Genomic DNA, 15,750 nt, shown 5'->3' on the forward strand with positions numbered 1-15,750 from the left:
GAAGATTTTTTGTTTTGTTGCCCTAGTAACAGGGTTAGGGTTTGGAATTAGGGTTAGGGTAACGGGGTTGGGGTTAGGGTAACGGGGTTATGGTTACAGAGTTAGGGTTTGTTATTAGGGTTACAGGGTTAGGAATTGGAATTAGGGTATGGGGTTAGGGTAACAGGGTTGGGGTTAGGGTAACAGGGTTACAGGGTTAGGGTTACAAATCAAATCAAGCTTTATTTACACAGCACATTTCAGACATGGAATGCAACACAATGTGCTTTACAGGAAAAAAACAATGAAAATAAAATCTGAAATATTTACTACAAACATAAGTTAAAAACAAAAGAATGACAAACTGAACGACTAAAAAGCCTCCTGAGGAAAAGCAAAGCTAAAAATATGTTTTAAGATCTCTTTTAAATATGTCCCCAGTTTCAGCCCCCATCAGGTTCTCTGGCTATTCCAGAGGCTGGGGGCATAGTAACTAAAGGCTGCCTCTCCATGCCTCTTGGTCCAGTTTCAGCCCCCCTCAGGTTCTCTGGCTATTCCAGAGGCTGGGGGCATAGTAACTAAAGGCTGCCTCTCCATGCCTCCTGGTCCAAGGCTTTGGGGTAGTTAAAAGGCCAGTGCCAGAGGACCTGAGGGACCTACTGGGTACATAACTTTAAAAGCATGTCTTACATGTACTGGGGTCCTGCGAATGTGTTGTAACGGTGTTCTGTGTGTGTTTCCCAGGGGGAGTGAAGCTGGGTCTAGGAGACTTCATCTTCTACAGCATGCTGGTGGGGAAGGCCTCAGCTGCGGCTAGTGGAGACTGGAACACCACTCTGGCCAGCTTCGTAGCCATACTCATCGTGAGTCATTATAATAGTTCTTCATGATGGGTCTGTTTTGCTCTCCATCGCTTCTGTGTTTTAATGCTTGTCAGACTGTTCTCTCTCTCTCTGTCAGTTCAAGGGGATTTATCGCCATGGGAAACGTATCTTTACGTTGCCAAAGGAAGTGAAATAGATGATAAACAAAAGTGAAATAAACAATACAAAAATTAACAGTTAACATCACACTCTCAAAAAAATTTAAATGTCATATTATGTCTATATACAGTGTTGTAACGATGTGCAAATAGTTAAAGTACAAAAAGGGAAAATAAATCGACATAAAAATGGGTTGTATTTCCATGATTATTTGTCTTCCTCCCCTCCAGGGCCTGTGTAGATAATAAACAAAGCTCTCTCTCTCTCTCTCTCTCTCTCTCTCTCTCTCTCTCTCTCTCTCTCTCTCTCTCTCTCTCTGTCTCTCTCTCTGTCTCTTTCTCCTCTCTCTCTCTCTCCTCTCTCTCTCTCTCTCTCTCTCTGTCTCTTTCTCCTCTCTCTCTCTCTCTCTCTCTCTCTCTCTCTCTCTCTCTCTCTCTCTCTCTCTCTCTCTCTCTCTCTCTCTCTCTCTCTCTCTCTCTCTCTCTCTCTCTCTCCCCTCTCTCTCTCTCTCTCTCTCTCTCTTTCTCCTCTCTCTCTCTCTCTCTCTCTCTCTCCCTCTCTCTCTTTCTCCTCTCTCTCTCTCTCTCTGTCTCTCCTCTCTCTCTCTCTCTCTCTCTCTCTCTCTCTCTCTCTCTCTCTCTCTCTCTGTGTCTCTCTCTCTGTCTCTTTCTCCTCTCTCTGTCTCTTTCTCCTCTCTCTCTCTCTCTCTGTCTCTTTCTCCTCTCTCTCTCTCTCTCTCTCTCTCTCTCTCTCTCTCTCTCTCTCCTCTCTCTCTCTCTCTCTCTCTCTCTCTCTCTCTCTCTCTCTCTCTCTCTCTCTCTCTCTCTCTCTCTCTCTCTCTCTCTCTCTCTCTCTCTCTCTCTCTCTCTCTCTCTCTCTCTCCTCTCTCTCTCTCTTTCTCTTCTCCTCTCTCTCTCTCTGTCTCTTTCTCCTCTCTCTCTCTCTCTCTCTCTCTCTCTCTCTCTCTCTCTCTCTCTCTCTCCCTCTCTCTCTTTCTCCTCTCTCTCTCTGTCTCTTTCTCCTCTCTCTCTCTCTCTCTCTCTCTCTCTCTCTCTCCCCTCTCTCTCTCTCTCTCTCTCTCTCTCTCTCTCTCTCTCTCTCTCTCTCTCTCTCTCTCTCTCTCTCTCTCTCTCTCTCTCTCTCTCTCTCTCTCTCTCTCTCTCTCTCTCTCTCTCTCTCTCTGTCTCTCTCTGTCTCTTTCTCCTCTCTCTCTCTCTCTCTCTCTCTCTCTCTCTCTCTCTCTCTCTCTCTCTCTCTCCCTCTCTCTCTGTCTCTTTCTCTCTCTCTCTCTCTCTCTCTCTCTCTTTCTCCTCTCTCTCTCTCTCTCTCTCTCTCTCTCTCTCTCTCTCTCTCTCTCTCTCTCTCTCTCTCTCTCTCTCTCTCTCTCTCTCTCTCTCTCTCTCTCTCTCTCTCTCTCTCTCTCTCTCTCTCTCTCCCTCTCTCTCTCTCTCTCTCTCTCTCTCTCTCTCTCTCTCTCTCTCTCTCTCTGTCTCTCTCTCTCTCTCTCTCTCTCTCTCTCTCTCTCTCTCTCTCTCTCTCTCTCTCTCTCCCCTCTCTCTCTTTCTCCTCTCTCTCTCTCTCTCTGTCTCTTTCTCCTCTCTCTCTCTCTCTCTCTCTCTCTCTGTCTCTCTCTCTCTCTCTCTCTCTGTCTCTCCTCTCCTCTCCTCTCTCCAGGGCCTGTGTTTGACTCTTCTTCTCCTGGCCATCTTTAAGAAGGCCCTCCCTGCTCTCCCCATCTCCATCTTCTTTGGCTTGGTGTTCTACTTCGCGACAGACAACCTGGTCAGACCCTTTATGGACCAGCTGGCTCTGCACCAGTTCTACATTTAGCAGGACGTCCCCCCTGCCCTCGCCACACCCCACGGGAGCTCCCATCGTCTTCGCCAGGGGTGTATTCATTAGTGCACAGCGTAGCGAAACGTTTTTGAAATGGAAATCTTTTTTTTTTTTTTTTTTACCAAATCAGGTAGGTCCCTCACCCCGTTTTCATCCTGTTTTTGTTCGGTTTGGTTTCCTAGTGAATACACCCTGTGCCAGAGCTCAACCCCCTAACAAGGGACCAGGGGCAATGCGGGGGGCGTCTCCTGTCTCATGACTGGACTGGACTTTATTTTAGTTTTCATTCTGCCTGGGCTTGGAGGGGGGGGGTTCCCCCCAGTCCTAACCATGATGACTTTTGATTTGTTTATACTGGCCTCGTTTTAAAAAGTGATTGATTTGCCTTCTAAGGTTAGAGGTCACGGTGAGTTGAACTGCAGTGGGTACTACCACAGAGCTAGAATGAGTTGATGATTCTAATGTTGTTTTGGCGTCACACCCCCCACCACAAAAATAAAGAAGAAGAATCCTGACTGGCTGGCCTCCTGAGAAAAGTACTTCAGAGGGGACTTTTAATAAAACCCAACTGGTGGTTTGGTCCTTTTAACACTCACGATGATTTAACTGATGATGATGAGTGGTAAATGTTTTTGAATAATTCTAGTTTGATTGTTCTTCTTGAATTGAACTGTCAATAGCCAGACCTTTTGCTTTGTCCATCCATCACAACTCCCAAGGTTGTATCCCAAATGGTACCCTATTCCCTCTATGGTGCCCAGGGCCTTGATCATAAGTAGTGCACTAAATAGGGAAAAGGGTGCCATTCGTCCTGCATTCCAGGATTCATTTCCATGTTTTGTTTATTGTTTTTCAGTCAGACGTTCAGACCGTGAAACCAAAGGGCCTGTGAGTTTTACACAGTGTTTGCTGGCCCACAACGCTTCTTTTTACTGAACAGGGTGGTTTGAAACTGTAGCAATTGGATCAACGCCTATAGCAGCTTTGAGTTCTGTCACCACCACCACCCTGCATCATAAAACACCACGGTTTGGTTGACCGTGTCTAAATCTATACGTGTTGTTGATTCTAGCCTGATTCCAGTGTTTGTCATGACAATGGCAGGGTTGGGGTCAATTCCATTTTAAATTCCAGTCGGTTCAGGAAGTACACTGAAATTCCAATTCCATATATCTCCAATGCTTTTCAATGAGGAAAATGTGGAATTGGAATTTGTTTTACTCTCTGTATTGACTGGATTTGGAATGGAATGGAATTGACCCCAACCGTGATGAGTGAGTGACAGGGAGTTGACATGTTAGCACAAACAGATCTGGGACCAGGTGATGTTGATTGATCCACACTAGAATCATCAGTGTCTCTGCTGTTGTGGCCTGGTTCTGTCCAACAGTCTGTTTCTCCTCATGGAAACAAACAGAATCTTTTGGCATGACGTCATGACAATTAAATTGACAAGGAGTTGACATGATAGCACAAACAGATCTGGGACCAGGCTTCCTCTGTCCTATTCTGCTTTCATGACGAGCAAAAAAGTTGATCATGTGTGGCGTCGAACTGTTAGGCCCACCTAGTTCTTTAAGGGCTGGTTTTCATGGACACATATTAGGCTTAGTCCTAGAACTAAAAATACCCATTGAAATCATATTTTAGTCCAGGGCTTTGCTTAATCAGTGTCTAGGAAACGGGCCCTAGCGTTGCACTCCAGTTAAACTCTTTGCTGCAGAGTGACCTGCACATGAGGTCATAATGACATGAAATGATGAGGTCATAATGACATGAAATGATGAGGTCATAATGACATGAAATGATGAGGTCATAATGACATGAAATGATGAGGGCATAATGACATGAAATGATGAGGTCATAATGACATGAAATGATGAGGTCATAATGACATGAAATGATGAGGGCATAATGACATGAAATGATGAGGTCATAATGACATGAAATGATGAGGTCATAATGACATGAAGTGACGAGGTCATTGTGGTGATTTCTTACTTTGTAAAGATTATGTTGGGTAACTGTCTTTTCTCTCCACGTGCATTATGCAAGGTTGTTCATTTCCTTTTTTTAAATAAATGAATCAAGAAATAAACAAAGGTAGCATATCAGTAATTTCTTGAAAATGTTTCAGTAGATTCATAAATAAATGTGGGAACCCTTTCCCTTAGTTACAACATTGTTGTCCATTTTTTAGTGTTAAGTTTAGCATTTTGTTACAACAGAAACAGCAGCCTGTCAACAAAAGTCAGCTGGAAGATTCAACACTTAACAAATCATGTGGAATATGTTTTAACATATTTTAATATCTGATGATGTTGATTGCTTGGTGCTCGTTCTGGTGATATGTCAAGGCTTGTTCTGGTGAGGTTAGCAGGTCCTATATACTGTAGACTGGAGTGTAAAAGCTGTGCCACTGGGGGGGGGGGAAAACGGTCTAGTTTTGATTTGAGTTGTCAACTAACGTGAATTAAAAGGGAAATCATCCGATAGGAAGGTGGATCATTTAAAAAAAAAAAAATGCGATTGGACGATAAACAGATTTGGTTAATTAATCTATATGGTCCAAATAATGACGATCCACACTTCTTTTAAAATGTATATACAAATCTATCGAACTCACAAGTAACAAATGACTTAATATGGTGGGAGATTATAATAGTCTTAAGTACTCTAATGGATCGTAAAGGAAATCATATTACAAACTATCACCCTCGTGCAAATATCATGGACACATTAGAACTAGTGGATATATGACGACCTAGTGAGATATACTTAATAAAGCTAGTAGACTCGACTACTTCCTTGTGTCCTTCGCGCACCAAAAGTTACAAAGTATTGATAGGCGGCAGAATGCGGTCGGACCATCAAATAGTTGGCATCCACATTACTCTTACAGAATTTCCACGTGGATATTGGAAATTGATTCAAAGCCTGTTGGATGACAACTTGTTTCTAACCAAGACACAGGATTTTATAACTTACTTTTCTTGCATAAAATGGATACAGCAGATCCCCTTATTGTATGGGACACTTAAATGTGCCCTTAGAGGCAATGCAATTCAATACTTAACTTTAAAACAAAAACAATTTCGGTCAAAATAGTTCATATTACTATCATACTAAAAACCTGGCGGCCCCTTAAACTTTAGTGTCGTGATGCAAAAAAAACGGACCAAAATACATAGAATTAAAAAGGTATTGTCGGATATTATTCATCCTAATCAGACAGGTTTTTTACATGGACGATACTTTGGAGATAATATAAGGCAAGTACTGGAAACAATAGAACACTATGAAAAAATCTGGGAAACCAGGCCTGATATTCATTGCTGACTTTGAAAAGGCCTTTGATAAAGTACGACTAGAATTTATATATAAATTCCTGGACTATTTTCATTTTGGAGAATCTCTTATACAATGGGTTAAAGTTATGTATAATAACCCTACTTGTAAAATAGTAAATAATGGCTAATTCTCAGAAAGTAATAAAATATCAAGAGGAGTAAAACAAAGTTGTCCACTATCGGCATACTGTGAATTCGGAAAGTATTCAGACCCCTTGACTTTCAAATTTTGTTACGTTACAGCCTTATTCTGAAATTGATTAAATAGTTTTTTTTCCCTCATCAATCTACACACAATACCCCATAATGACAAAGCAAAAACAGGTTTTTATCAATACTTTAAAAAAAAGAAAAAAGAACGGAAATAAAATTTACATAAGTATTCAGACCCTTTCCTCAGTACTTTGTTGAAGCACCTTTGGCAGCGATTACAGCCTCGAGTCTTGTTTGGTATGACGCTACAAGCTTGGCACACCTGTATTTGGGGAGTTTCTCCCATTCTCCTCTGCAGATCCTCTCAAGCTCTGTCAGGTTGGATGGGGAGCGTTGCTGCACAGCTATTTTCAGGTCTCTCCAGAGATGTTAGATCGGGTTCAATTCCGGGCTCTGGCTGGGCCACTCAAGGACTTTGAGACTTGTCCCGAAGCCACTCCTGCATTGTCTTGGCTGTGTGTTTAGGATTGTTGTCCTGTTGGAAGGTGAACCTTCACCCCAGTCTGAGGTTCTGTGCGCTCTGGAGCAGGTTTTCATCAAGGATCTCTCTGTACTTCTTCCATCTCCAGAGAGGAACTCTGGAGCTCTGTCAGAGTGACCATCGGGTTCTTGGTCACCTCCCTCACCAAGGTCCTTCTCCCCCCATTGCTCAGTTTGGTCGGGCGGCCAGCTCTAGGAAGAGTCTTGGTGGTTCCAAACTTCTTGGGGACCTTTAACGCTGCAGGAATTTTTTGGTACCTTTCCCCAGATCTGTGCCTCGACACAATCCTATCTCGGAGCTCTACGGACAATTCCTTCAACCTCATGGCTTGGTTGTTGCTCTGACATACTGTCAACTGTGGGACCTTATATAGACAGGTGTGTGCCTTTCCAAATCATGTCCAATCAATTTAATTTACAACAGTTGAACTCCCAAGTTGTAGAAATATCTCAAGGATGATCAATGGAAACAGGATGCACCTGAGCTCCATTTCGAGTCTCATAGCAACGGGTCTGAATACTTACATAAATAAGGTATTTCTGTGTTTTATTTTTAATAAATTAGCAAAAATGTCTAAAAACCTGTTTTCACTTTGTCATTATGAAGTATTGGGTGTAGATTGAGGATTTGTATGTATTTAATCCATTTTACAATAAGGCTGTAACGTAACAAAATGTGAAACCAGTCAAGGGATCTGAATACTTTGCATGTCAGAGCAAAAACCAAGCCATGCGTTTGAAGGAATTGTCCTTAGAGCTCCGAGACAGGATTGTGTCGAGGCACAGATCGGGGGAAGGGTACCAAAACATGTCTGCAGCATCACATTAACAAACATATATGTATATAGTGGCTTGCGAAACTATTCACCCCCCTTGGCATTTTTCCTATTTTGTTGCCTTACAACCTGGAAATAAAATTGATTTTTTGAGGGTTTGTATAATTTGATTTACACAACATGCCTACCACTTTGAAGATACAAAATATATTTTTTTCTGAAACAAACAAGAAATAAGACTAAAACAGAGAACTTGAGCGTGCATAACTATTCACCCCCCCAAAGTCAATACTTTGTAGAGCCACCTTTTGCAGCAATTACAGCTGCAAGTCTCTTGGGGTATGTCTCTATAAGCTTGGCACATCTAGCCACTGGGTTTTTTGCTCATTCTTCAAGGCAAAACTGCTCCAGCTCCTTCAAGATGGATAGGTTCCACTGGTGTACAGCAATCTTTAAGTCATACCACAGATTCTCAATTGGATTGAGGTCTGGGCTTTGACTAGGCCATTCCAAGACATTTAAATGTTTCCCCTTAAACCACTCGAGTGTTGCTTTAGCAGTATGTTTAGGGTCATTGTCCTGCTACTAATTATGTGACTTCTGATGGTAATTGGTTGCACCAGATCTTATTTAGGGGCTTCATAACAAAGGGGGTGAATACATATGCACGCACCACTTTTCTGTTATTTATTTTTTTCATTTCACTTCACCAATTTGGACTGTTTTGTGTACGTCCATTACATGAAATCCAAATAAAAATCTATTTAAATTACAGGTTGTAATGCAACAACATAGGAAAAAAAGGGAGATGAATACTTTTGCAATGCACTGTAGGTGGGATGGAATGAGAGTAGCTGAGGGGTGGGTCCAAAAGCTCATGTTCTATAATAGTTATGACTGAAAACACGATGTATAATGTATAAGTACTATCTATCCAGATGTTATGTACACTGAACAAAAATATAAACGCAACAATTTCAAAGATTTTGCCGGGTTACAGTTCATATAAGGAAATCAGTCAATTTAAATAAAATCATTGGGCCCTAATCTATGGATTTGACATGACTGGGCAGGGGCTCAGCCATGGGTGGGCCTGGGAGGGCATAGGGCCACCCACTCGGGAGCCAGGCCCACCCACTGGGGAGACAGGCCCAGCCAATCAGAATTAGTTTTTCCTAACAAAATGGCTTTACCAAGGTGAGAGATTTGGTTTAGTTATGCTGCGTCTATACTGTATACAAAAGTATGTGGACACTCCTTCAAATTAGTGCATTTGGCTATTTCAGCCACACCCGTTGCTAACAGGTGTATAGAATTGTGCATTCAGCCGTGCAATCTCCATAGAAAAAAACATTGGCAGTAGAATGGCCTTACTGAAGAGCTCAGTGACTTTCAACGCGACACTGTCATTGGATGGCACCTTTCCAACAAGTCAGTTCGTCAAGTTTCTGCCCTGCTAGAGCTCACCAGCCTCCCCTGCCAACCCCAGCCCCCCCAACCTCACCAGCCACCCCTGCCTCCCCAGCCACCCATTCCTACCCTGGTTTGACACAACAGACCTCTCTGAATGGTGGGAACATGGTGGGCATTCCAAGTCCTATTTGGTACGCTGGCATTCTGTGTGGATCCCCCCCTGCCAATTGGCTGCCAGCCTGACTGGCACCGTGCCTGGATCTGTGGAGGCCTTAGCTGTAACCATGGGAACGTCTTGGCTTGACCTATAGCGAGCAAGGACAGGGCAGGACAGTGGCACAGTTCTCCATGCCGTGGCAGTTTAGCCAGTGTTTAGCTTCACACTGTGCTTTAACCAACAGGGCCTGTGGATCTGGGCATGCAGATTTGGTAATGTCCCTGCTGATTTTCAGTGCTAATTTCTACATGTACTCATGACACCTCTATATGTACTCATGACACCTCTAGATGTACTCATGACACCTCTAAATGTACTCATGACACCTCTAGATGTACTCATGACACCTCTAGATGTACTCATGACACCTCTATATGTACTCGTGACACCTCTAAATGTACTCATGACACCTCTAGATGTACTCATGACACCTCTAGATGTACTCATGACACCTCTATATGTACTCGTGACACCTCTAGATGTACTTGTGACACCTCTAGATGTACTCATGACACCTCTAGATGTACTCATGACACCTCTAGATGTACTCATGACACCTCTAGATGTACTCATGACACCTCTAGATGTACTCATGACACCTCTATATGTACTCATGACACCTCTAGATGTACTCATGACACCTCTAGATGTACTCATGACACCTCTAGATGTACTCATGACACCCCTAGATGTACTCATGACACCCCTAGATGTACTCATGACACCCCTAGATGTACTCATGACACCCCTAGATGTACTCATGACACCCCTAGATGTACTCATGACACCTCTAGATGTACTCATGACACCCCTAGATGTACTCATGACACCCTCTAGATGTACTCATGACACCTCTAGATGTACTCATGACACCTCTAGATGTACTCATGACACCTCTAGATGTACTCATGACACCTCTAGATGTACTCATGACACCTCTAGATGTACTCATGACACCCCTAGATGTACTCATGACACCCCTAGATGTACTCATGACACCTCTAGATGTACTCATGACACCTCTAGATGTACTCATGACACCTCTATATGTACTCATGACACCCCTAGATGTACTCATGACACCTCTAGATGTACTCATGACACCTCTAGAAGTACTCATGACACCTCTAGATGTACTCATGACACCTCTAGATGTACTCATGACACCCCTAGATGTACTCATGACACCTCTAGATGTACTCATGACACCTCTAGAAGTACTCATGATACCTCTATATGTACTCATGACACCTCTAGATGTTCTCATGACACCCCTAGATGTACTCATGACACCTCTAGATGTACTCATGACACCTCTAGATGTACTCATGACACCTCTAGATGTACTAATGACACCTCTAGATGTACTCATGACACCCCTAGATGTACTCATGACACCCCTAGATGTACTCATGACACCTCTAGATGTACTCATGACACCTCTAGATGTACTCATGACACCTCTAGATGCCCTAGATGTACTCATGACACCCCTAGATGTACTCATGACACCTCTAGATGTACTCATGACACCTCTATATGTACTCGTGACACCTCTAGATGTACTTGTGACACCTCTAGATGTACTTATGACACATCTAGATGTACTCATGACACCTCTAAATGTACTCATGACACCCCTAGAAGTACTCATGATACCTCTATATGTACTCATGACACCCCTAGATGTACTCATGACACCCCTAGATGTACTCATGACACCTCTAGATGTACTCATGACACCCCTAGATGTACTCATGACACCCCTAGATGTACTCATGACACCTCTAGATGTACTCATGACACCTCTAGAAGTACTCATGACACCTCTAGATGTACTCATGACACCTCTAGAAGTACTCATGACACCTCTAGAAGTACTCATGACACCTCTAGATCAATTCTACAGATGGTAGTACATGGGACTTGAAACCTAAATATATTTCTGAAAGTGTTTTCTAGTTGAGGTTTTTCTCCGTCCTGGATCTAAACGGGAGGGTTCCTATAACATTTAGATTTACACTTGGCTGTCATAGCTTCATTTTTTACTCACTCGAACGCCCTCTGCCCCGTCCATCCCTTAGTAACGCCCTCTGCCCCGTCCATCCCTTAGTAACGCCCTCTGCCCCGTCCTTCCCTTAGTAACGCCCTCTGCCCCGTCCATCCCTTAGTAACGCCCTCTGCCCCGTCCATCCCTTAGTAACGCCCTCTGCCCCGTCCATCCCTTAGTAACGCCCTCTGCCCCGTCCATCCCTTAGTAACGCCCTCTGCCCCGTCCATCCCTTAGTAACGCCCTCTGCCCCGTCCATCCCTTAGTAACGCCCTCTGCCCCGTCCATCCCTTAGTAACGCCCTCTGCCCCGTCCATCCCTTAGTAACGCCCTCTGCCCCGTCCATCCCTTAGTAACGCCCTCTGCCCCGTCCATCCCTTAGTAACGCCCTCTGCCCCGTCCATCCCTTAGTAACGCCCTCTGCCCCGTCCATCCCTTAGTAACGCCCTCTGCCCCGTCCTTCCCTTAGTAACGCCCTCTGCCCCGTCCATCCCTTAGTAACGCCCTCTGCCCCGTCCATCCCTTAGTAACGCCCTCTGCCCCGTCCATCCCTTAGTAACGCCCTCTGCCCCGTCCTTCCCTTAGTAACGCCCTCTGCCCCGTCCATCCCTTAGTAACGCCCTCTGCCCCGTCCCATCCCTTAGTAACGCCCTCTGCCCCGTCCATCCCTTAGTAACGCCCTCTGCCCCGTCCTTCCCTTAGTAACGCCCTCTGCCCCGTCCTTCCCTTAGTAACGCCCTCTGCCCCGTCCTTCCCTTAGTAACGCCCTCTGCCCCGTCCTTCCCTTAGTAACGCCCTCTGCCCCGTCCTTCCCTTAGTAACGCCCTCTGCCCCGTCCTTCCCTTAGTAACGCCCTCTGCCCCGTCCATCCCTTAGTAACGGTATCATCTGGTTTAGGAGGACACTAGAAGGAGAAGCAAGCTGTCATTCACTCTCATCCTCTGTAGGTAGAAGAGGGGGTGACGGGGGTGTTGGAGGAGATGTGACGGGGGGGGGTGACGTGGGAGGGGTGACGGGGTGTTGGAGGAGATGTGACGGGGGGGACGGGGGGTGACGTGGGAGGGGGTGACGGGGGTGTTGGAGGAGATGTGACGGGGGGGGGGTGACGTGGGAGGGGGTGTAGCAGGTAGCTTAGTGGTTAAGAACGTTGCGCCAGTAACCGAAAGGTTGCTGGTTCTAATCCCCAAGCCGACTAGGTGAAAAATCTGTTGATGTGCCCTTGAGCAAGGCACTTAACCCTAATTGCTCCTGTAAGTCGCTCTGGATAAGAGCGTCTGCTAAATGACTTAAATGTAAATGGGTGTGATGGGGGTGTGACAGGCTCATCCTCAGTAGAGTGAAAGATAGCTCTCCACTAACGGGATTAGAGGAGGAGGGAGTGGCCCATTTGAGACATGCATGGACTAGGAGATTAGGTTTTAAATAGTCACACGGAACAGGACAACTAACAGGTAACTAAGCAACAGACGTTTTCTGATCAGAGAGGGGAAAACGAGACGCGTAACACACCATCTGGGATAGCAGCTTCCGTTGACATCTTTCTCTCAGACAATCCAAACCAAGCCACACAGTGAGGAAGACAACCACTTGTAGAAATATCTCGATCTGCACACCGAGTACAAGAAGCTCGACAAGAAGCTCAACTCGACCTAGCTGAAGACGAGCGTTAGTCGACGGGTAAAAGAAGCTCGACAAGAAGCTCAACTCGACCTAGCTAAAGACGAGCGTTAGTCGACGGGTAAAAGAAGCTCGACAAGAAGCTCAACCTGACTAAGAGCAAGATGTCGTCGAAGGATAAGCTGGAGGGTCTGGTGAAGCGTATGGAGGTGACCCTGACTGAGATGGATGCTCTGAAGCTCCACTGTGGGAAGCAGAGCGAGGAGCTCAGCCTGCTGGTGGTGGACCTGCGCAGGGAGAACCAGGAACTGCTGGAGAAATACAACCAGCTGGCTGCAGATATGAAGGAAGCCAAGGAGATCATAGAACAACTACAGGACACCAAGTACGCCTTCGACGCCAAGGAGAGGCAAGCCCGCAAACTCAGCAAGCAGCTGTGAGAGGAATCCAGGGAGAGTGGGTGAAACGGGCTCAGGATCTGAGGGAGAACCCACTGGTCACAAACTGGTTGAATCAATGTTGTTTCCACGTCATTTCAACAAAAATATTCAACCTGGTGACGTTGAATGAATGTGTGTGGGGAAAACTGATTGGATTTGCATAAAGTCATCAACATAAAGGAAATTCTGGAATTTTGGCCTTTTTTTCAGTCAACTTTGAAACTAAATCCAGTGATGCGGTTAACATTTTTGTTTATTTCACTTTGAATTAATGTTATTTGACAACTCAATCAAATATAAATCAAAACGATATATATCTGTGCACAGTGGGATGGGCTCTGAGGGTCTGGGGAGGAGGAGGAAGAGGAGGAAGAGGAGCAGAAGGGAACTGGGTGGGAAAATAAGGGTGGCTGGATTGGATGTACAGTATGTAGGAAGAAAAGGCCTGTTTTGTTGAGCGGGAATAGGGCAGGGGTTGAGTTGTTGAGAGGGAATAGGGCAGGGGTTGAGTTGTTGAGAGGGAATAGGGCAGGGGTTGAGTTGTTGAGAGGGAATAGGGCAGGGGTTGAGTTGTTGAGAGGGAATAGGGCAGGGGTTGAGTAGTTGAGAGGGAATAGGGCAGGGGTTGAGTAGTTGAGAGGGAATAGGGCAGGGGTTGAGTTGCTGAGGTGGTGTGATTTGTTTTTCTAAATGTATAGACTGTATTTATTTATGTCTGAGTGGTGCGAGTGTATGTGTATGTGTGTGTACATTTTAACCAGTAACGAGGATCGGATTAATGTAAAGTGAAGTAATTCCAATGTGAACTTAAATGCTGTGGCTTAGTGTGTACTTTAAAGCTGTATTTAGATGTAATGACCAAGACAACAGATTGGGGATTTCTGTGAGGGGAGGATGTGGGGACTGTGGATTCTAGCAGATTGGGGGACGTCATCATGGCTAGTATGGGTTATATGGGGTGTACTGTAATGGAGACATTTAAAAGGAATGGACTAGAGGGAGTGAGGACCATAGAGATGGACTAGAGGGAGTGAGGACCATAGAGATGGACTAGAGGGAGTGAGGACCATAGAGATGGACTAGAGGGAGTGAGGACCATAGAGATGGACTAGAGGAAGTGAGGACCATAGAGATGGACTAGAGGGAGTGAGGACCATAGAGATGGACTAGAGGGAGTGAGGACCATAGAGATGGACTAGAGGGAGTGAGGACCATAGGGATGGACTAGAGGGAGTGAGGACCATAGAGATGGACTAGAGGAAGTGAGGACCATAGAGATGGATTAGAGGGAGTGAGGACCATAGAGATGGACTAGAGGGAGTGAGGACCATAGAGATGGACTAGAGGGAGTGAGGACCATAGAGATGGACTAGAGGGAGTGAGGACCATAGAGATGGACTAGAGGAAGTGAGGACCGTAGAGATGGACTAGAGGGAGTGAGGACCATAGAGATGGACTAGAGGGAGTGAGGACCATAGAGATGGACTAGAGGGAGTGAGGACCATAGAGATGGACTAGAGAGAGTGAGGACCGTAGAGATGGACTAGAAGGAGTGAGGACCATAGAGATGGACTAGAGGGAGTGAGGACCATAGAGATGGACTAGAGGAAGTGAGGACCATAGAGATGGACTAGAGGAAGTGAGGACCATAGAGATGGACTAGAGGGAGTGAGGACCATAGAGATGGACTAGAGGGAGTGAGGACCATAGAGATGGACTAGAGGGAGTGAGGACCATAGAGATGGACTAGAGAGAGTGAGGACCTGTACCATAGAGATGGACTAGAGGGAGTGAGGACCATAGAGATGGACTAGAGAGAGTGAGGACCATAGAGATGGACTAGAAGGAGTGAGGACCACATCATCAAGATTCCACCCAGAGGAGGAGGGGGGAGGAGGAGGAGGAGGGGGGAGGAGGAGGAGGAGGAGGAAGGAGGAGGAGGAGGAGGAGGAGGAGGGAGGTGGAGGAGGAGGAGAAGGAGGAGGAGGAGGAGGAGGAGGGAGGAGGAGGAGGGAGGAGGAGGAAGGAGGAGGAGGGAGGGAGGAGGAGGAGGAGGGAGGAGGAGGAGGAGGAGGAGGGGAGGAGGAGGAGGGAGGAGGAGGAGGAGGGAGGAGGAGGAGGGGGGAGGAGGAGGAGGAGGAGGAGGAGGAAGGAGGAGGAGGGAGGTGGAGGAGGAGGAGAGGTGGGGAGGAGGAGGAGGAGGAGGAGGAGGAGGGGAGCCAGTTCTGGAAACACATGGTGGTAGTTACCTAACCATAGTGCAGCTGTGGCGGTTTCCCTGTTTTTAAACCCAACATAACCACTCTGTTTGCTAACTGATCATCTCTGTAGTTCTCATGTGAAGGTTTAGCTAGATTTACATTGGTAGAGATCAATGGCCATAGGAACAAAACATT

General features: G+C 45.7%; 1 protein-coding gene across 1 annotated transcript in view; it reads left to right on the forward strand.

Moving 5' to 3' along the window:
* Nucleotides 1–4,978, forward strand: part of LOC121539124 (presenilin-1) — a 29,528-nt gene extending 24,550 nt beyond the window's left edge. The window contains exons 10-11 of the mRNA XM_041847386.2: nucleotides 724–842; nucleotides 2,637–4,978. Coding sequence (XP_041703320.1) covers nucleotides 724–842; nucleotides 2,637–2,792 — 275 coding nt within the window. The 3' untranslated portion in view covers nucleotides 2,793–4,978. The remainder of the gene's footprint in view (nucleotides 1–723; nucleotides 843–2,636) is intronic.
* The last annotated feature ends 10,772 nt before the right edge of the window (nucleotides 4,979–15,750 follow it).

The sequence above is a fragment of the Coregonus clupeaformis genome, chromosome 25 (assembly GCF_020615455.1).
Source record: "Coregonus clupeaformis isolate EN_2021a chromosome 25, ASM2061545v1, whole genome shotgun sequence".
Taxonomy (NCBI): domain Eukaryota; kingdom Metazoa; phylum Chordata; class Actinopteri; order Salmoniformes; family Salmonidae; genus Coregonus; species Coregonus clupeaformis.